This window comes from Ranitomeya variabilis, chromosome 6 (assembly GCF_051348905.1).
Source record: "Ranitomeya variabilis isolate aRanVar5 chromosome 6, aRanVar5.hap1, whole genome shotgun sequence".
Lineage (NCBI taxonomy): Eukaryota > Metazoa > Chordata > Amphibia > Anura > Dendrobatidae > Ranitomeya > Ranitomeya variabilis.
Genome location: NC_135237.1, coordinates 251535481 through 251558831, shown reverse-complemented (window position 1 = coordinate 251558831; position 23351 = coordinate 251535481). Strand labels below are relative to the sequence as shown.

Sequence of the window (23351 nt, the reverse complement as noted above, 5' to 3'; positions counted from 1 at the left end):
ACCGAATTGTAAGTCGGACCATACATTCATACAATACTGTACCATAATAACAGTACAGTACTGCAAACACTTAGCCTATCCAAACACCTATCTTAACACAGTACCCTACATAATTAGGGTGTTATGGCGTGCAGGAGACTCGTTTTCCTCGTGTAACCGGGTACAGTGTACAGTACTGGACTCTATTCTTCTGCGGCTGCACGTAGTTGCATGTAGTTCGACTTACGATGCAAACCGTGTAAGTCGGAACGAGGCGTCGTATAAAGCGTTGTAACCACGAAACGATGTAACTCGAGACCGTTGTAACCTGAGGACTAACTGTATAGATAACATTCAGTGTTTAAAAGTTAATTTGCAAGTGTACAAGTTATTTCATGTAACCTTTCAGCATAAGCGGTCCTGTATGTACATAAGTATGCAAATAGCCTGTTCAGAGATGACGAGGACTAAAGCTATAGTACCGCCTATTGGAAAAAACAATCCTAAAAGTCAATATGCACCACTATAGATATGAACTGTTTGGTTTTTTTTTTCCAGATTGGATAAAAAGCTCAGGAGGTAGGGAGAGGGGATATCTCTTAAGTGGAGAAAGAAGCAAATTTCTGCTCAAAATATTGTGTAGTGATAGGGTGTAACTTCATTGGAAGGCTCTATATCTTGTTTTACTTGCCAGAAATCTTAATGAGATGTAAATACTATAAGGACAATTACTTTTGACTTTTCAACTTCATAGCTTTGGAAGTTTTATTACCTAGGTTTTCATTTGATAATGGTAAAGAAATGTAAGTAATATTTTAAGTATTGGGTAATATGCCTATAATTTCACTGTGTAAAGTGCAAAATGTGGTCTGGTGACCCTAACTCGGCATCAAATTGATAGTCTAATTGCTAACATTGACTTAGTTCACTTCACCAGCAGGCCATCAGCCTTACCTGCATACACATTCATATGTAATAACTTGTGCTTTTGAATATTTCTATCCATTATAGAAAAAAAAATTGTAAATTGATTTCATACAAGCAGGAATTATCTCCTGTGAATTTCTAGTTGCTGTACTGTTTTTTTACTACCTTATATACTTGAGTATAAGCCGAGCAGAGTATAAGCTGAGGCACCTAATTTTGTTACGAAAAACTAGGAAAACGTATTGACTCGAGTATAAGCCGGGTATGCATTGTCTCCTAATCCTTATCCTTGTATGCATGACTCCTCATCCCCTTCCTTGTATGTATGACTCCTCATCCCCTTGTCTACATGGCTTCCTTATCCCCATCCTTGTATGCATGGCTCCTTATCCCCGTCCTTGTATCCATGGCTCCTTATCCCCATCCTTGTTGCATGGCTCCTTATCCCCGTCCTTGTATGCATGGCTACTTATCCCCTTTCTTGTCTGCATGGCTCCTCTTCCCTATCCTTGCATGCATGGTTCCTCATCCCTATCCTTGAATGCATGGCCCCCATAAGAAAAGCATAAAAAAATAAAAGAAAAGCAATTTCTACTTACCTTCCCTGTATGCCCTCACAGCATCCTGTTCTGGCTTTGAGCAGCTCCTGCGGCTGAGCGATCACGTGACCCCCGCTCATTAAGGTAATGAATATTCACCTCTCTCCACTCACCGGGGACACGTGATCACCCGGCCGCAGGAGCTGCTGGAAGCCGCAACAGGATGCTGTCAGGGTGAGCAGGGAAGGTAAGTAGGAATTTTTTTTATTTTTTTTACAGTTGCTGGAAGCCGGCGGCTGTAACTACGTGCTATAAAAAAATGAATATTCATTCCCAGTGCAGTGAATATTCATTTCTCTTTAGCAGCAGGCACAGTTACAATCGCAGCGGCCCCCGCTGCTCCGCCGCCCCCCCACCCCGCCATAAACTGGGACAATGACTCGTGTTAAAAACTGCAGTAATTAAGTATTGCCTGTGTCTTCTTATGTAATGATACACTCCTGTCCAACATAGCATCCTTCTTCTTAATAGCACTTTAATTGTACAAATTTCTTCTAAATGTATCAGGAATAACATTAACATTATGTGCAATAGAAACATATACAAATATCTTTTGAAATTCTTAAAGGTGTTGGCCATTACTTTGCAAGCATTTTTCATGTTAACTGCCATAGATAAGCTCTTTTGTAAATCCTTTGCTTTGTAAAACCCTTGTGTAACATGAGCTGCTCTCCGGGGCACATGATCTCTGGCTGAGAATACACTGACGTCCTGTGATATTGCATCAGAGTCCTCCTTGCTCTGGAATCATGTGACTTTTCATATTGTGTGGGTTTGCAAGGCTGTATTCAGCAGAGCTCACTCACTGTGTGCATACAGCTGCAGGCACAGCTCTCCCCCCTCCTTGCACATTTCTCCATCCTTGTATTTGTATGTATACACTGCTCTATATCCTGTAATGTTTGTGTATATGCGTAATTGTGTATGTACACCCTGCTGTATTCCCTCTATTATATAAAGTCATGTATCCATCCTGTTACAGTAGAACCTGATTTGTCAATGAGGAGGGATAATCTTTATTGCCAATTTATGGTGTTCTGGTGTATTCCCTGTATCAGTGATTTACCTGCAGCATTGTTCAGGAAAGGACATTATGCTCAAGATGTGTGTGATGCTGTAGGAGGGGTATAGGTGAAGTTGGGGGGGGGTGCTCACTTTTGGCTTGCGGACCAGCACAAGGGATGGTGGGAAATGTTAACAGAAGAAAGCGGAGGATTCTGAGTAGGATGTGATTGTTGTGACAGCATAGGTGATGCCAGGGGACTGGAAGTGAAGAAGGAAGGCATAAAAGAACCTAATTGACAGGAAAGATACATGGAGCTCTTTACCAGCATATTACCCTTAAGCTTTTTTTGCCAAAAATAGGAATTGAGGGTAGTGGATAACCTGTTTATAAATATTTCTCAAGCAAAGGGAATATGCCAGTCGCAAACAAAATGCCACTGCAACAAGATGCTCCAAATTTGCCTCTCAATAAATATTGGAGGGGGGTGATGGGATTTACAAAGATAAATGTGCCAGAATTCTGATTATGACCCTCCACACCCTCCCCACCTGACCTCCCCACCTGACCTCCCCACCTGACCTCCCCCCCCCAAAAAAAAAAAAATACTCTTGCTTGTTCTGCACCATATAGATGTATTTCAGATGCCTTTTTCCAACAAAGTGGTGTGCGTTGGTGAAATAATGGCTATACTATTACGCAAATTTGTGCACAAAATAATACATTTTCCATGTTCTTAGTTTGCCTAGTCTAAATTTACACTCTCTAAATATTAGAGAGGGATTATTAAGTCTGGCCAATTGTTATTGCAGCTCAAACACATTCAATTTATGAAACGGAGATGCTGTATTAGTAAAATCATATGAAAAAGCATGAGGTGTCTTTGAGCAAGTTGCCAACCTATTTCTAGCATCCAGTTGCCCTTTTATTTGCAAGTATGTGCAGGTGCTTCTCACAAAATTAAAATAGCATCAAAAAGTTAGTTTATTTCAGTTTTTAAATACAAAAAGTGAATTTAATGTATTATATCTAGATGCCAATACACAATTCAGTTGATAATCTGACTGCATTAGAAAGAGTGGGTGGTTAGATATGCATCAGCTTTTCTCATTACTTCTTTAGTAAATGCTCGCCTTCCAATGACATACAGGTGCTTCTCATAATATAAGAATATCATCAAAAAGTTAATTTATTTCAGTTCTTCAATACAAAAAGTAAAACTCCTTTATTATGTGGAGTCATTACAAACAGAGTGATCTATTTCAAGTGTTTATTTCTGTTAATGTTGAGGATTATGGCTTACAGCCAATGAAAACCCAAAAGTTATTATCTCAGTAATTAGAATACTTTATAATACCAGCTTGAAAAATTATTTTAAAATCTGAAATGTTGCTCTACCAAAATGTGTATTCAGTAAATGCACTCAGTACTTGATTAAGGCTCCTTTTGCATCAATTACTTATGCACTCAGTACTTGATTAAGGCTCCTTTTGCATCAATTACTTATGCACTCAGTACTTGATTAAGGCTCCTTTTGCATCAATTACTTCATCAATACGGCGCGGCATGGAGGCGAGCAGCCTATGGCACTGCTGTTGTGTTATGGAAGCCCAGGTTGCTTTGATGGCAGTCTTCAGCTCGTCTACATTGTTGGGTCTGGTGTCTCTCATCTTTCTCTTGACAATCTATGGGGTTAAGCTCAAGTGAGTTTGCTGGCCAATCAAGCACAGTGATGCTGTTTTTTGTTTTTTTTTTAAACCAGGTGTTGGTACTCTTGGCAGCGTGGACAGGTGAAAAGTCCTGCTGGAGAATGAAATTTTCATCTACAAAAAGCTTGTTGGCAGAGGGAAGCATGAAGCGCTCTAAAATTTCCTGGTAGATGGCTGTGCTGACTTTGGTCTTGATAAAACACAGTAGACGTACACCAGCAGATGGCATGGCTCCCTAAACCATAACTGATTGTGGAAATGTCACACTAATCCTCAAGCAGCTTGGATTGTGTGCCTCTCCACTCTTCCTCCAGACTCTGGGACCTTGATTTCCAAATGAAATGCAAAATTTACTTTTATCGGAAAGCAACACCTTTGATCACTGAGCAACAGTCCAGTTCTTTTTCTCTTAAGCCCAGGTAAGACGCTTCTGGCGTTGTCTATTGGTCATGAGTGGCTTGATACAAGGAATTCGACACTTGTAGCCCATATCCTGGATACCTCTGTGTGTGGTGGCTCTTGAAGCAATGATTCCAGCAGCAGTTCACTCCTTGTGAATCTCCCCCAAATTTTTGAATGGCCTTTTCTTAACAGTTCTTTCAATGCTGCGGTTATCCTGGTTGCCTGTGCACCTTTTTCTACCACACTTTTTTGTGGAGTCAGAGTCATAGTCGGAGCCCATTTTGGTGGAGTCGGTATAAAATGGACCGACTTCGACTCCTAAAATATATAATAAATTGGGTACTGTAGTTCAATGCAATTTGTGGGGAATATTTTTTCATAAGAATTTGGGAAAGTTATGAAATGTCCTATAAATGTCTGTCCTATTCCTGATCTAAGGTCTAAACTTTTAGCTGAGATGAATCTGTGCTGCAATTTATGTTCATAAGTAGTGAAGCTCCTCCTCTACAGATAAGGGGAAAAAATAAACACACAGGGAAGGAAAGCCTACATTCATCTCAGAATTTCTGAAGTGAACAGGAAAGCAGGATCAAAGTACTTCCTAAATCATATCTAAACTTTCAATAAACTGTGCATAAATCAATAGTCCAGTATATGTTGTCTCTGTATGCTTGATGTTTTAGTTTGTTTTTCCTCTTAGCTCATGTTTGGAGAAATTAGCTGCTCTGATGACTTATATACACTATACATAAAATATAAGGGGAAAAAATGTTTTCTAACATCTCAAATTCGGAAATACAGTAACAGGATCCATGAGGACATATATATTTGTGTGTGTGTGTTCTGGAATGTGATTCAGCACAGACATGCTCCCTCCCTCCTCCCCTCTTCATAGACTGTGAAGAAATATGAAGCATTTAGTGAGCTGTACCCTGCTGATACAAGCCTTGACATTGAAAGTTCAGAGTAAAGCTATTTAACACATTTACAAACTTTATACTGTCCTATTGATCTATGCAAAGATTGTTTTATTTATATCCCAAATTAAACAGTGCATGATTCCCTATTATTGCTAGAATTACAATCTACTTTTTTCTTGTTTATTTTTTTTACAGAACAAAATTATTTTGAGAGCGAATTTACAGAATTACAAAATGTCTGAGAAGCATCTTATGATGTCAGCTGTATTTGAGCATTTCACAGTGAATCAAGATAATAAACATTTTGTGTGTCCGTGTATAAGTGACCCAGATGAAAACAAATGCTGTGATGCCAAAATCAGTGCATACTCGGACAGTGGTAAAAATGCTCCTTCAAGAGCTTCCAATCTAAAATGACATTTACAATGCTGCCACCCAGAAGTTTACAAAGATGTGACTGAAAGACCAGCACTTCCCTCCAGGCAAAGGAGGAGGAAAGACCGTCTCAAACGTCAGTTACAAGATATTTAGTAACTGATAAAGTTACTGCTCAATGACAGCAGATGTGTTTAAAAGACTGCTCATCGAGCTAGTTGTGAAGGACCGTGTACCATTATCATTTGTACGACCAGCTTTTACAGCTCTTAATGGAGAAATGGCCCACAAACTTGGTGTTTCTCTGGAAAGAGAAAGTATTAGAAAATTAGTGATTGAAGAAGCCCTTAACCAAAAGGAAGATCTTAAAAATACTCTTTGTATTTGTTAAAATGGATGCCTGCACACGTCACAGAGTGAACTATTTTGCTATCCATGTTCGATATATTTGTGGCAATGAAAAAATTGTTACTAAGACAATGGCAGTAAAAGATACTAAAGCTCATCACAGCAGCCAGTTTCTCCAGACCTCAGTGGAAAAAAGTTCTGCAAGATTATGAACTAAAAAAAGAACAGGTTCTTGCTATTGTAACTGATAATGCTTCAAACATGATAATTATAATTAAACTGATGAATGAGAATAATGGAGGTGAACAGCAGCTAGAAGAACATTTCACATTCAGTATGTTGGAGATGGAAGGCCACACTTCTGTTCCCATAACGGAGAAACAAATAGATATTACTACAGAAGAACAGCAAAATGATTCTTTACAATTACCGCATATACTCGAGTATAAGCCGACCCGAGTATAAGCCGACCCCCCTAATTTTGCCACAAAAAACTGGGAAAACTTATTGACTCGAGTATAAGCCTAGGGTGGAAAATGCAGCAGGTACTGGTGAATTTTAAAAATAAAAATAGATGCTCCATACCGTTCATTATGGCCCCATAGATGCTCCACATAAAGCTGTGCCATATATACAATGCTCTGCACCATTGCCCCATAGATACTCCACATAAAGCTGTGCCATATATACAATGCTCTGCACCGTTGCCCCATAGCTGTGCCATATATATAAGGCTCTGCACCGTTGCCCCATAGCTGTGCCATATAGTGCTCTGCACCGTTGCCCCATAGCTGTGCCATATATATAATGCTCTGCACCATTGCCCCATAGCTGTGCCATATATACAGTGGGGCAAAAAAGTATTTAGTCAGTCAGCAATAGTGCAAGTTCCACCACTTAAAAAGATGAGAGGCGTCTGTAATTTACATCATAGGTAGACCTCAACTATGGGAGACAAACTGAGAAAAAAAAATCCAGAAAATCACATTGTCTGTTTTTTTATCATTTTATTTGCATATTATGGTGGAAAATAAGTATTTGGTCAGAAAAAAACAATCAAGATTTCTGGCTCTCACAGACCTGTAACTTCTTCTTTAAGAGTCTCCTCTTTCCTCCACTCATTACCTGTAGTAATGGCACCTGTTTAAACTTGTTATCAGTATAAAAAGACACCTGTGCACACCCTCAAACAGTCTGACTCCAAACTCCACTATGGTGAAGACCAAAGAGCTGTCAAAGGACACCAGAAACAAAATTGTAGCCCTGCACCAGGCTGGGAAGACTGAATCTGCAATAGCCAACCAGCTTGGAGTGAAGAAATCAACAGTGGGAGCAATAATTAGAAAATGGAAGACATTCAAGACCACTGATAATCTCCCTCGATCTGGGGATCCACGCAAAATCCCACCCCGTGGGGTCAGAATGATCACAAGAACGGTGAGCAAAAATCCCAGAACCACGCGGGGGGACCTAGTGAATGAACTGCAGAGAGCTGGGACCAATGTAACAAGGCCTACCATAAGTAACACACTACGCCACCATGGACTCAGATCCTGCAGTGCCAGACGTGTCCCACTGCTTAAGCCAGTACATGTCTGGGCCCGTCTGAAGTTTGCTAGAGAGCATTTGGATGATCCAGAGGAGTTTTGGGAGAATGTCCTATGGTCTGATGAAACCAAACTGGAACTGTTTGGTAGAAACACAACTTGTCGTGTTTGGAGGAAAAAGAATACTGAGTTGCATCCATCCAACACCATACCTACTGTAAAGCATGGTGGTGGAAACATCATGCTTTGGGGCTGTTTCTCTGCAAAGGGGCCAGGACGACTGATCCGGGTACATGAAAGAATGAATGGGGCCATGTATCGTGAGATTTTGAGTGCAAACCTCCTTCCATCAGCAAGGGCATTGAAGATGAAACGTGGCTGGGTCTTTCAACATGACAATGATCCAAAGCACACCACCAGGGCAACGAAGGAGTGGCTTCGTAAGAAGCATTTCAAGGTCCTGGAGTGGCCTAACCAGTCTCCAGATCTCAACTCTATAGAAAACCTTTGGAGGGAGTTGAAAGTCCGTGTTGCCAAGCGAAAAGCCAAAAACATCACTGCTCTAGAGGAGATCTGCATGGAGGAATGGGCCAACATACCAACAACAGTGTGTGGCAACCTTGTGAAGACTTACAGGAAACGTTTGACCTCTGTCATTGCCAACAAAGGATATATTACAAAGTATTGAGATGAAATTTTGTTTCTGACCAAATACTTATTTTCCACCATAGTATGGAAATAAAATGATAAAAAAACAGAAAATGTGATTTTCTGGATTTTTTTTTCGCAGTTTGTCTCCCATAGTTGAGGTCTACCTATGATGTAAATTACAGACGCCTCTCATCTTTTTAAGTGGTGGAACTTGCACTATTGCTGACTGACTAAATACTTTTTTGCCCCACTGTATAATGCTCTGCACCGTTGCCCCATAGCTGTGCCATATATATAGTGCTCTGCACCGTTGCCCCATAGCTGTGCCATATAGTGCTCTGCACCATTGCCCCATAGCTGTGCCATATAGTGCTCTGCACCATTGCCCCATAGCTGTGCCATATAGTGCTCTGCACCGTCCATTATTGCCCCATAGCTGTTGCTGCTGCTGCAATAACAAAAAACATACTCACCTGTCTTGCTTGCAGCTCCTCGGCGCCATCTTTCCGGCGTCTGTCCGCACTGACTGATCAGGCAGAGGGCGGCGCGCACACTATATGCGTCATCGCGCCCTCTGACCTGCACAGTCAGTGCGGAGAGACGCCGGGAAATTGGAGACAGCGCCCGGCGTGTGGAACGAGGACAGGTGAATATGTCATACTTACCTGCTCCCGGCGTCCCGCTCCTTCCCCCTGCCTGTCTTCGGTGCCGCAGCCTCTTTCTCTGTCAGCGGTCACCGGCACCGCTTCATTAGAGAAATGAATAGGCGGCTCCGCCCCTATGGGAGGTGGAGCAGCCTATTCATTTCTCTAATGAGCGGTCCCACGTGACCGCTCAGGGGAAGAGGCTGCGGCACCGAAGACAGTGTGACAGGCAGGGGGAGCGTCAGGATCGCCGGGACTAGGTAAGTATATGACAGTGCTCACCCGCCGACCCCACCACCGATCATGACTCGAGTATAAGCCGAGAGGGGCACTTTCAGCCCAAAAATTTGGGCTGAAAATCTCGGCTTATACTCGAGTATATACGGTATATGATCTTGTTGAAGCTACTTCACACCTCTTTCCTATTCATCACATGCGCTGTGTTGTGCACACGCGGCAGCTGGCAATAAGAGATGGTCTGCAAGATGGGCATGCTGGAACTCTGATTAGCAAAGTGAGGAAATTGGCTATTGCTGCCGGAACCCCTAAAATTAATTCCATCATGAAGAGACGAGCTGGAAAAGGGGCAATTGTGGATCAAGCCACTCGGTGGGGCAGCACCTATTTACACTATGTTCCAAATTATTACGCAAATGACATTTTTCCCGGATTTTCCTAAATGGTCGGTGCAAATGACAGTCAGTCTAATAAAAGTCATCACCCATTAGAGTATACATCGAATTTTATTGAAGAAACCTCCCAATGATAACAGTATAATCTCCAAAATGAATAAAAACTCAAAATGCACTATTCCAAATTATTAGGCACAGTAGAATTTCTAAACATTTGATATGTTTTAAAGAACTGAAAATGCTCATTTGTGGAATTTGCAGCATTAGGAGGTCACATTCACTGAACAAAAAAGCTATTTAACTCCAAAACATCATAACAGGTCAAGTTACATGTTAACATAGGACCCCTTCTTTGATATCACCTTCACAATTCTTACATCCATTGAACTTGTGAGTTTTTGAAGAGCTTCTGCTTGTATTTCTTTGCATGAAGTCAGAATTACCTCCCAGAGCTGCTGTTTTGATGTGAACTGCCTCCCATCCTCATAGATCTTTTGCTTGATGATACTCCAAAGGTTCTCTATAGGGTTGAGGTTAGGGGAAGATGGTGGCCACACCATGAGTTTATCTCCTTTATGCCCATAGCAGCCAATGACTCCGAGGTATTCTTTGGGCCATGAGATGGTGCATTGTTATGCATGAATATGATTTTGCTCCTGAAGGCACATTTCTGCTTTTTATACCATGGAAGAAAGTTGTCAGTCAGAAACTCTATATACTTTGCAGAGGTCATTTTAACACCTTCAGGAACCTTAAAGGGCCCTACCAGCTGTTTCCCCATGATTCCGGCCCAAAAAATGGCTCCTCCACCTCCTTGCTGAGGTCAGTCTTGTTGGGACATAGTGGCCATCCACCAACCATCCACTATTCCATCCATCTGGACCATCCTGGGTTGCTCGACACTCCTCAGTAAACAAGACTGTTTGAAAATTAGTCTTCATGTATGTCGGGGCCCACTGCAACTGTTTCTGCTTGTGAACACTGTTTAGGGGTGGCTGAATAGTAGGTTTATGCACCACAGCAAGCCTTTGAAGGATCCTACACCTTGAGGTTCGAGGGACTCCAGACGCACCAGCAGCTTCAAATAACTGTTTGTTGCTTTGTAATTGTGTTTTGCAGCTGCTCTCTTAATCCAATAAATTTGTCTGGCAGAAACCTTCCTCATGCCTTTATCTGCATGAACTCTGTCTGAGCTCTGTTTCAGTCAGAAATCTCTTCACTCTTAAGTTTGAAATATCTAACGTTTTCATACCTTGTACAAGGCATTGCTCTATTTACGCTTTTCAGCAGCAGAGAGATCCTTTTTATTTCCCACATTGCTTGACACCTGTGGCCTGCTTAATAATGTGGAACGTCATTTTTAAGTAGTTTTCCTTTAATTAGAATCACCTGGAAAACAAACTAGTTATCACATGTGTTTAAGATTTATTTCAGTGATCCATTTAGCCCTGAGACAGAATACCATCCACGAGTTTATTTGAAAAATAAAACAATTAAATATTTGACACTTAAATCCAATTTGCATAATACTTTGGAACATGGTGTATAATAAATTGTAAATATGCAAAGTTTTTTTGTTCTAAAGTTGTATTCCAATAAATATATTTTAGGTTCTATATAAATGGTTTGATTATTGTATCATAATAAAGATTTAAAGCCTTATGTTACCATTTTACTACAGTAAATTTATCACTTAAACATGAGCTATGTATGAGGGAGTCGTGGAGTCGGTGGTTTGGCTTACCGACTCCACAGCCCTGCTGTTAACATCCAGCTTCTTTAGCAATAACCTTTTGTGGCTTACCCTCCTTGTGGAGTGTGTCAGTGACTGCCTTCTGGACATCTATTAAATCAGCAGCCTTCCCCATGATTGTGGAGCCTACTGAAACAGACTAAGGGACCTTTTTAAACACTTAGGAAGCCTTTGCAGGTGTTTTTAGTTAATTGTTCCAATTTACTGAGATAATGACTTTTGGATTTTCATTGGCTTTAAGCCATAATCATCAACATTAACAGAAATAAACACTTGAAATAGATCACTCTGTAATGACTCCATATAATAAAGGAGTTTTACTTTTTGTATTGAAGAACTAAATAAATTAACTTTTTGATGATATTCTAATATTATGAGAAGCACCTGTATGTCATTGGGAGGCAAGCATTTAATAAAGAAGTAATGAGAAAAACTGATGCACATCTAACCACCCACTGTTTCTAATGCAGCCAGATTGTCAACTAAATTGTGTATTGGCATCTAGATTAGCAACTTCTGGTCGCTTTAGCTTTGTTGAAATTTTTTTTTGTTTTGTGCAACTTCAAAGTAACAGTTGAAATGTGAATTATTTAAGGGGAATATGTCAGTAGGGTCAACACTCCTAAGCCGTCTATATGGTCATGTGGGTCATAGGAAGCTGAATAAAATGACCATGAAGATATCTGAAATCCAATGTCTTGTTCCACAGAAATCCATGTTCTTATATGTAAATGAACCCATACAGACTTTGGGTCGGACACTGATCTGCATGAGAGTCTGCCTACTGAGATTATTATGAATAAAAGGGGGTTTTACTAGCGTACACCAAGTGAGATTCAGAGCTAACACAGTGCTGCAGAAGTGAAGGTATTCTCCCTACAAATCATTTGTAGCCGCACTGGTTTACTCATTGCTTCATCTTCCATCTCATAAGAGCAAAGTGTCAGTTGTTACATGTCTCGCACCAATAACACCCCTTTTATTTCACGTTAGCTCAGGAGGCAGATTCTCAGATCTCTGCCCTGCCCATAGATCTTAACTAATTTGCTAATAAGAAACTGTGTATTTCTTTGGAATGAGACATTGGATTGTACAGGGTGGGCCATGTATATTGATACACCTATATGGATACACCTAAATAAAATGGGAACAGTTGGTGATTAGTGTTGAGCATTCCGATATTGCAAATATCCGGTATCGGCCGATATTTGCTGTATCGGATTTCGGATACTGAGTTCCGATATTTTTAAGATATCGGATACCGGAATCGGAAGTTCCTAGTATAGTGCAATGATGCACCATAATGAAGTGTGGGCGGTGCGTGGGCGGAGACTGCGTGTCTGTGTGTGCGGGCGGGGTGTGCGTGACCTTGGGGGGGGGGTCTGTGCGGGCCTTCCGGGGATCTGTACGGGCCTCTCGGGGGTCTGTGAGGCCTGCTGGGGTTCTGTACAGGCCTCTCGGGGGTCTGTGCGGCCTGCCAGGGGTCTTTGTATGCAGGCATCGTCCGATGGGAATACAAGTCCCATCGGGCTATGCCTGCTACAATGGCAGTGATTGGCCCATTAGCCAATGATGGGACAGTAGTAGTCCCATCATCCGGCTAATGTGTTGAATGTAAAAAAAAATTAAAAAAATACAACATACATACTACATACATACAACATACATACTACATGCGTACAACATACATACATACATACATACATACACAAAACATACATATATACATACTGCATACATACATACTGCATACATACTACATACAATACATTCATACATTACATACAATACATACTTACAGACATACAGTACATATAACATAGAGTACATACTCACCATCACCTGTCATTTTGATCCCCGAAGCCAGTGTCAACTGTAAAAAAGATTAAAATGACAAACAACTAATATACTCCCTGATCTGCAGAAATCCACGAGTGTCCCACGACGATCTCCCGTGGAGAACGGCAGCACCAGCTGATGCGACCGCTCTCTAGGGGCTCCAGTAATACAATGACGGGAGGAAGGTATCCTTCCGCACTGTATTCCTCTGCCGCTGTAAAAAAAAAAAAATAGTCCCTAGTCTCACTTTTGGCATTGCTGTGTGAGAAAGTTTCCCACGCAGCAATTGCCATAAAGTGAGACTTTGAACTCTTGTAACCTCTCAGTGATGCACTGCAGGAGCCATTGTCTCCTGTCAGTGTGTCACTGAAGGTCCTATAGAGCAGTGACATCACCTGATGTCACTGTTCTATAGGGGAGATAGTCGTGGGACACTCGTTATTAATTGGACTACGGCGGACAGGTAGTATATGGTTTATTATTTTACGTTTTTTGCAGGCGCTGAAGTATGGTTAAATGAAGAATATTAAAATACTTTTTTCCTAATGTGTGTGTGTGTTTTATTAACCATTTACTAGTATGGGATTAATAATGGATAGGCGTCTTATTGACGCCTCTCCATTATTAACCCGGCTTAATATCACCTTACAATAGCAAGGTGACATTAACCCCTTACTACCCCATATCCCACCGCTACGCGGGAGTGGGAAGGGAGGGGCTAAGTGCCGGAATTGGCGCATCTTACAGATGCACCATTTCTGGGGCGGCTGCGGACTGGTATTTGTAGCCTGGGGGGCCAATATCCAGCTTTTCAACGCATCCGCTGCCCATTCTGAAGTCCAGGGAGGAGGGGGCGAAGTTTCGGCCCCGCATGCGCGGTAGAAAATGGTGGATGCGACGGACAATAAAGTGTTCACTTTAACGTTTTTCGTGCCGAAGGTCCGCCAAAACACGACGGATCCGTTGCACGATGGACGCGACGTGTGGCCATCCGTCTATGGGTAAAAAACGCATCCTGCGAGCACATTTGCAGGATCCATTTTTTTCCACCGGATCCGTTTTTTTCTCAGTTGTATTAGCGCCGGATTGCGCCTGATGGCCACACGTTTCATCTGGTTTTTGCCGGATCCGTCGCTGTGCGTTTTTTCGCCGGACAGAAAAAACGTTCCTCTGTATGTGTTTTCCGTCCGGTGGAAACAGCTTTTTTGACGGATCTGGCAAAAAACGGATGAAACGTGTGGCCATCAGGCGCAATATGGCGCTAATACAACTCTATAGATAGATATATCCACAGATATATAATAGAAAGGCCGATATTTCTAAAGCTAATTTCACACTTGCGTTTTTAGGAATCCGTCGCAATCCGTCGTTTTGGGGAAAAAAGGATCCTGCAAATGTGCTCGCAGTATGCATTTTTTACCCTTAGACTTGTATTAGCGATGGATGGCCACACGTCGCGTCCGTCGTGCAACGGATCCGTTGTGTTTTGGCGGACCGTCGGCACGAAAAAACGTTCAAGTGAAAGTTTTTTTGGTCCATCGCGTCCGCCATTTTCTACTGCGCATGCGCGGCCGAAAGTCCGCCCCCTCCTCCCCGGACTTCAGAATGGGCAGCAGATGCGTTAAAAAACTGCATCCGCTGCCCACGTCGTGCACAAATTTCACATCGTACGTCGGCCCGACGCATAGCGACGGACCCGTACCGAAGCAAGTGTGAAAGAGGCCTTAATGAGCGTTTAATTTAAAAAAAGAAGAAAAAAAACGGCGTGGGCTCCCGTGCAATTTTCTGCGCCAGAGGGGGAAAGCCGACGGCCGGGGGCCAATATTTGTAGCCTGCTATGAATATCAGCCCGCAGCTGTCTGCGTAGCCTTTACTGGCTATTAAAATAGGGGGACCCCCCAAAAAAATGACTTGGGGTCCCCCTATATTTTAGGCTACGTGCACACGTGGGAAAAGAGGTGCAGAATTTTCTGCACAAAATCCGCATCTCCTGGCAGAATCCGCAGCTGTGGATTTGCCACGGTTTTTATGCAGAATTGATGCGGATTTTCTGCGGATTTTTCCACTGCGGATTTTTAACATGGAGGGGTGCAGAAACGCTGCAGATCCACACAAAAGAAGTGACATGCACTTCTTTAAAATCCGCAGCAGTTCTGCACTGATTTTTCCGCACCATCTGCACAGCTATTTTTTAATCCCATTGATTTACAATGTACTGTACATCACAGTACGGATCTGCAGCATTTCTGCGTGGAAAAATCCGATGTGGTTCTGCAGCAAATCCGCATCGTGTGCACATAGCCTTATAGCCAGAAAGGCTACGCAGACAGCTGCGGGCTGATATTCATAGCCTAGAGAGGGGCCATGGATAATGTCGCCCCCCGGCTACAAATACCAGTCCGCAGCCGCCCCAGAAATGGCGCATCTATAAGATGCGCCAATTCCGGCACTTAGCCCCTCTCTTCCCACTCCCGTGTAGAGGTGGGATATGGGGTAATAAGGGGTTAATGTCACCTTGCTATTGTAAGGTGACATTAAGCCGGGTTAATAATGGAGTAGCGTCAATAAGATGCCCATCCATTATTAATCCAATACTAGTAAAGGGTTAATAAAACACACACATTAGGAAAAAAGTATTTTAATATTCTTAATTTAACCATACTTGCCTTACTTCAGCGCCTGCAAAAAACGTAAAATATTAAACTGTATACTACCTGTCCGCCGTAGTCCAATTAATAACGAGTGTCCCACGACTATCTCCCCTAAAGAACAGTGACATCGGGTGATGTCACTGCTCTATAGGACCTTCAGTGACACACTGACAGGAGACAATGGCTCCTGCAGTGCATCACTGAGAGGTTACTAGAGTTCAAAGTCTCACTTTATGGCAATTGCTGCGTGGGAAACTTTCTCACACAGCAATGCCAAAAGTGAGACTAGGGACTATTTTTTTTTATACAACCGTGGAGGAATACAGTGCGGAAGGATACCTTCCTCCCGTCATTGTGTTCCTGGGGCCCCTAGAGAGCGGTCGCATCAGATGATGCTGCCGTTCTCCACGGGAGATCGTCGTGGGACACTCGTGGATTTCTGCGGATCAGGGAGTATATTGGTTGTTATTTTAATCTTTTTTACAGATGACACTGGCTTTGGGGATCAAAATGACAAGTGATGGTGAGTATGTACTCTGTTATATGTATTGTATGTAATGTATGAATGTAATGTATGTAGTATGTTTGTAGTATGTATGTATGTATGTAGTATATATGTTGTATGTAGTATGTATGTAGTATGTTGTATGTATGTAGTATGTATGTATGTAGTATGTATGCATGTAGTATGTATGTTGTATGTATGTAGTATGTTGTATGTAGTATGTTTTTTTACATTCAACACATTAGCCGGATGATGGGACTACTACTGTCCCATCATTGGCTAATATGTCAATCACTGCCATTGTAGCAGGCATAGCCCGATAGGACTTGTCGTCCCATCGGACGATGCCTGCACACAAAGACCCCCGGCAGGCCGCACAGACCCCCGAGAGGCCCGTACAGATCCCCGGCAGGCCGCACAGACCCCCGAGAGGCCCGCACAGACCCCTGGCAGGCCGCACAGACCCCCGGCAGGCCTGCACAGACCCCCCACGGTCCCACACAGACACGCAGTCTCCGCCCACGCACCGCTTACACTCTTCCCCCCTCCGGAACACGATGTACAAGGAAAGAAAGGGCTTATTTTCATTCCGATATTTGTGTCCCATTGACTTGCATTGGTATCGGTATCGGCGATATCCGATATTTTTTGGATATCGGCCGATACAATCCGATCCCGATATTTCCGAATATCGGAAGGTGTCGCTCAACTCTATTGGTGATATCAACTTCCTGTTTGTGGCACATTAGTATATAAGAAGGGGGAAAACTTTTCAAGATGGGTGGTGACCAAGGCGGCCATTTTGAAGTCAGCCATTTTGGATCCATCTGTATTTTTTCCTTCGCGGCACGCAATTCATCTCTGGGAGCGGAAGCCGCCGTATGCGTCGCGGAGAGCCGGGAGAACTCCGGGGGCCGTCGGAAGGTAAGTATATCCATATTTTTTATTTTTAGTCTTTTTTTTTTTTTTTTACACGAATATGGATCCAAGGGCCTGAAGGGGAGTCTCCTCTCCTCCAGACCCTGGGAACCATCCGGGACCGCTCCCTGCACACGCCGTATAAGATGACACCCAGTGTATAAGATGACCCCTGAAAAGTTGGGGGTCATCTTATACGCCCAGTCGTCTTACACACCGAAAAATACGGTATTCAAATCTTTAACATGTCTATCTATTCTACGATTTTCCTGTGGTGTTGCAATTTAAATTTTGAGGAGTGTAAATTAGTTGTCTACTTGCAATATAATGTTATGCATCAATAGTCCATCCCAATAAGGTGAATTGTAAACTTTTCAGATATTATTCTTGTATATAGTAATGAGTGGCCAAGCCCCATCTAACTACAGTTATGAATTGTAAAGGTGCTTTGCATAGATGGTGCATGCTGTGTTTTTTTTAAAAAACATACTCGATATATGCAAATTTACATCTATACATCTGCATGGACTGTCATGTTTCAGTGCAGTATACTAATATTTGCTATTAAACGGGTCCTCCGTAGGCGTACTTATCTGCTCTGTTGAGGTCAGAGCAAATTCCTGCAGTGCGCAGGCGCCGGGAAAGGTCTGAGGCCCTGTGCACTGCATGAATATGCTCTGCCCTCAACAGGGCAGATAAGTACGCCTACGCAGGGGTGCGATGCCGGGGAGCCTGTGAAGCAAGCAGGAGGGCGGCATCGCAAGAAGATTGGAGGACCAGGACCTGCGACACCCCTCAGAAGGGACCGCCCCCCAGGACCGCACCCGAGATCCCCGCTGTTATGACAGAAAAGCAGAGGACAGTCTTCCTAACAGCGGGGATCTCGGGTGCCAACCAGCACCAACACTCACCTTATGACAGAAAAGCAGGGGACAGCCTTCCTAACAGCAGGGATCTAGGGTGCCAAACAGCACCAACACTCACCTTATGACGGAAAAGCAGGGGACAGTCTTCCTAAGGTGAGTGTTGGTGCTGGTTGGCACCCGAGATCCCCGCTGTTAGGAAGACGGTCCCCTGCTTTTCTGTCATAAGGTGAGTGTCAGTGCTGGTTGGCACCCGAGATCCCCGCTGTTAGGAAGACTGTCCCCTGCTTTTCTGTCATAAGGTGAGTGTTGGTGCTGGTTGGCACCCTAGATCCCCGCAATTAGGAAGACTGTCCCCTGCTTTTCCGTCATAAGGTGAGTGTTGGTGCTGTTTGGCACCCGAGATCCCTGCTGTTAGGAAGACTGTCCCCTGCTTTTCTATGATAAGGGGTGTGCTGGTTTTTCTATCACTGAATTGCCTGCAGATTAACCCATTGTTTGCAAGTAAATTGGATTTGTAGACGTGATCGGTTGACTTTACAATTGACAAGTATATTGACTTCAACCTATAGCATCACATCCAGACCCTCCATTAACTTTTTTACTGAGTCGTCCATTAGAACATATTAGAGAGTGTCATAATTGTTCATATAGTAAGGAATCTGTATCTACAATGTTGATCAAACTTCTTCTCCCTTACAGTTCTGTGAAAGGAAGCAGTAAGTCTGTATAAATGGGGAACAAAAACCATGAGCTGAATCTGAGTTACTAGATAGATACACTAGTCAGTGTATCCTATAAGTTTAGTTCACTCTGTAGCTGTATCTTGTTTTTAGAAATTTTATATATTTAATGATTAGATGCACAGTGTTGGTAGGAATTCATCTGTTCATACTGTATTATTTTCTGTTCCAGTTCTGCAGTTGTTTTGGAGCCTGCTGTAGTTTAATATGCCGCTGGTCAAATATATATCTGTATCTCTCACATGAACATATATACATACGCACACATTATATACGTGTGTGTGTGTGTGTGTATGTATATATGTATATATAATGTATATGTGTGTATCTGAGAGCTCTATTATTATTATTTATTTATATAGTACCATTGATTCCATGGTGCTGTACATGAGAAGGGGTTACATACAAATTGCAGATCTATTATATATTACATATATATTACAGCTCTAGCTATCGTTATGTGCAAAAGGTACCCTTATCCGTCATATGCTATGCCACTGATGTCCAGATATCAAATATGATGACATTTGCAATGGAGGTTTCTGAACAGAGTGTTTGGCACACAGCTTAAAGGTACCGTCACACTAAACGATATCGCTAGCGATCCGTGACGTTGCAGCGTCCTGGCTAGCGATATCGTTTAGTTTGACACTCAGCAGCGATCAGGATCCTGCTGTGATGTCGCTGGTCGCTGAATAAAGTCCAGAACTTTATTTGGTCGTCCGATCGCCGTGTATCGTTGTGTTTGACACCAAAAGCAACGATACCAGCGATGTTTTACACTGGTAACCAGGGTAAACATCGGGTTACTAAGCGCAGGGCCGCGCTTAGTAACCCGATGTTTACCCTGGTTACCAGCGTAAAAGTAAAAAAAACAAACAGTACATGCTCACCTGCGCGTCCCCCAGCGTCTGCTTCCTGCTCTGACTGAGATCCGGCCCTAAAGTGAAAGTGAAAGCACAGCGGTGACGTCACCGCTGTGCTGTTAGGGCCGGAGCTCAGTCAGTGTCAGGAAGCAGACGCTGGGGGGACGCGCAGGTGAGCATGTGCTGTTTGTTTTTTTTACTTTTACGCTGGTAACCAGGGTAAACATCGGGTTACTAAGCGCGGCCCTGCGCTTAGCAACCCGATGTTTACCCTGGTTACCCGGGGACCTCGGCATCGTTGGTCGCTGGAGAGCGGTCTGTGTGACAGCTCTCCAGCGATCAAACAGCGACGCTGCAGCGATCGGCATCGTTGTCGCTATCGCTGCAGCGTCGCTTAATGTGACGGTACCTTAACTGAAAACATTTTCACTATCAGAAACCCACATAAAAAAGTTTCTAGTTGCAAACGATCGAATCTTAAACACCTAGTCGGTCTCTCTAAAGCGCTTTACCAATAATTGTATGATGCAGCAGCTAGGACAGATGTTTGTGACCTTATTTTGTTTATCTGTTTGATGGGATGAATACAGTTGAAGTGTAAGCTGTTATTTTCCTTCTTATTGGTGGTTCTCCTTTTTGTTTCCTAGGCCAGTTATACGGACCCCCAAACCAAGCTACGGTTCAGTACAATCGAGGAATTCAATTACATCAGAATGCTTCCCACAGATGTTATCACTGGATACTTGGCTCTCAGAAAAGCAACCAGCATAGTACCATAGCAATGATTTGTATTCCAACTTTTAGTTTAACGTGAAAACAACAATTTGAGTAGATTATTCTCTCTAATCGTAATTTGTTAGCCTTGATTTAAACTCACACGAGTTCTAAAATGGTGAACTCCTACATTCCCAATAGTGGTGGCCACCGGCAGCTAGAATATGTGTTCCCGAGCACCTCTCTGCTCTCCTAACTTGCTTTGTTTCTACTTATATTGTTGTAACAAATTACGAAGCATATTTTATTTTTATTATATTCCCCACAAGAATGTAATCAACCTTTTTTGAAGTTTGTCTGTACAATGAATTTGAATAAGTGAATTCATAAAATTCATGTGCATCTAAAAACCACATGATGTAACTTGTTTTTGTATTATACATTTTTATTGCCTTTTTTAATATTTGTGCAAAAAAATCATGTAAGGTAATTGTGTGGGAATGTATGAGAGAATTGTATTGTCATTTAAATGGGTTTTCTCATTTTTTGAGGCAATCATGGTTAGGTAAAATGGGAAGCATCAATTTCAAAAGTTGCTTATTTTCTACATTGCAGCGTTCTCCTGTTGTTCCACCTTTTTTTTTTTTTTTTTTTTGTCTTGTTTCATTGTGTACAGCATCATATCAGAGAGGCCGTGCAGGATCTATAGAGTGCACATTCTAGAGCAGGCGCTTCTGATACATGACAGCTCTTTTTAGTAACACAAACATCTTGATAGAATCCCAAGGAGCAGTTTTGCTCTCCTGAACTACTCCTTTCCGTTGCAGTAAGAACAGATAGGCTGCCATAACACTAGCAGTATTTGGTCAGTATTTTACATCAGTATTTGTAAGCCAAAACCCAGGATTGGGTGATAAATGCAGAAGTGGTGCATATGTTTCTGTTATACTTTTCCTCTATTTGTTCCACTCCTGGTTTTGGCTACAAATGCTGATGTAAAATACAGACCAAATACTGCTAGTGTGACGGCAGCCTTAAGGTACCGTTACACTAAACGACGCTCCAGCGATATAGACAACGATCCGACCTAAACTAGATCGCTGGAGCGTCGCTGTTTAGGTCGCTGTAGAGATGTCAAACACAGCAACTCCAGAACGATGCAGGAGCGATCCAGTGACGTAACGGCTACTCACTTATCGTTCACGCTCCATGTAAAAACATTGCTGACATCGTTGCTTTTGCTGTCAATCACGACGATACATGCCGATCTAGCGACCAAATAAAGTTCCAGACTTCTAGCTCCGACCAGCGATATCACAGCGGGATCCAGAACGCTGCTGCGTCTCAAACACAACGAGATCGCTATCCAGGATGCTGCAACATCACGGATCGTTGTCGTTCTCGTTGGAAAGTTGTTTAGTGTGAAGGTACCTTTAGTGTGTGTTTCCCCCTCCCCAGCCCATTGATTTCTATACAGCACTTACTTTGCTCACCTCCCTCTCAGTTCCTGAGGGGCTATTGCTTCCTGAGCCATGTGCTAGTTAAAGTCATTGTTATCAATACATGCAAATTTAGTGATAAAAGTGTAGACTGGGACAAACATCTGCCCACTGTTAATGTGTGGTAGCAGGATGGAGCTCCTGAACAGAATGATCATTCAAATGATACTGCCTGCCCCCAAGCAAATAGGCAGTATGGTGACCGCTTTACGCAACTGAACAGCTTCATATACACCTCCATTGCAATACATGGGTATTAGACAAGTGATCAGACAATTGAGTATTGTTGAGTATTTTTAATAGACTTTTCTGCATGAAGAGCCAGTGTTGCCAAAAAAAAGTGTACAATACTGGTTTTTGACTTTTTTTTTACATTTGCTTAGTTTTTACTTGCTCTTCAAAGTGGCAGACAATGTGTGAACAAGTCCTAAAATTGTCTCATAAGTTAACCCGCATGATGAACATGTAACAAACTTTATTGCTTTTTTTGTTTGTTTGCTTAATTAGACCACAACCAAATAACATGTGATTAAAAAAATCAAATAAATAAAAAAGGCATCACTGAAAATATCCTCTCATCTTGCGAATAAACAAGTGCGTCTCTCAGGTCTGTCGTCAGAAAATTAAAAAAGTTATTGAATAGAGTAATGCAAAAACAATTTTTATTTCTTTATAGCCAAGGAACTACAAATACAGTCATGGCCAAAAGTATTGACACCCCTGCAATTATGTCAGATAATACTCAGTTTCTTCCTGAAAATGATTGCAAACACAAATTCTTTGGTATTATTATCTTCATTTAATTTGTCTTAAATGAAAAAACACAAAAGAGAATGAAGCAAAAAGCAAAACATTGATCATTTCACACAAAACTCCAAAAATGGGCCAGACTAAAGTATTGGCACCCTCAGCCTAATACTTGGTTGCACAACCTTTAGCCAAAATAACTGCGACCAACCGCTTCCGGTAACCATCAAAGAGTTTCTTACAATGCTCTGCTGGAATTTTAGACCATTCTTCACTGGCAAACTGCTCCAGGTCCCTGATATTTAAAGGGTGCCTTCTCCAAACTGCCATTTTTAGATCTCTCCACAGGTGTTCTATGGCATTCGGGTCTGGATTCATTGCTGGCCACTTTAGAAGTCTCCAGTGCTTTCTCTCAAACCATTTCTAGTGTTTTTTGAAGTGTGTTTTGGGTCATTGTCCTGCTGGAAGACCCATGACCTCTGAGGGAGACCCAGCTTTCTCACACTGGGCCCTACAT

General features: G+C 42.4%; 1 protein-coding gene across 3 annotated transcripts in view; it reads left to right on the top strand.

Annotated features, from left to right (window-relative positions):
* The window catches only part of INO80C (INO80 complex subunit C), a 75800-nt gene extending 54799 nt beyond the window's left edge, over positions 1-21001 (top strand). Inside the window, exons 4-6 of one of the 3 annotated variants that reach the window (XR_013216915.1) lie at positions 4271-4636; positions 5735-7109; positions 8759-9196. Coding sequence is in view for 2 of the 3 variants with exons in the window: in XM_077269586.1 (XP_077125701.1) it covers positions 20522-20653 (132 nt within the window). In the remaining variant the exon portion in view is untranslated. Of the gene's footprint in view, positions 1-4270; positions 4844-5734; positions 7110-8758; positions 9197-20521 lie in introns of those variants that run through there. The other 2 variants (XM_077269586.1, XM_077269587.1) reach the window with 2 other exon arrangements.
* The last annotated feature ends 2350 nt before the right edge of the window (positions 21002-23351 follow it).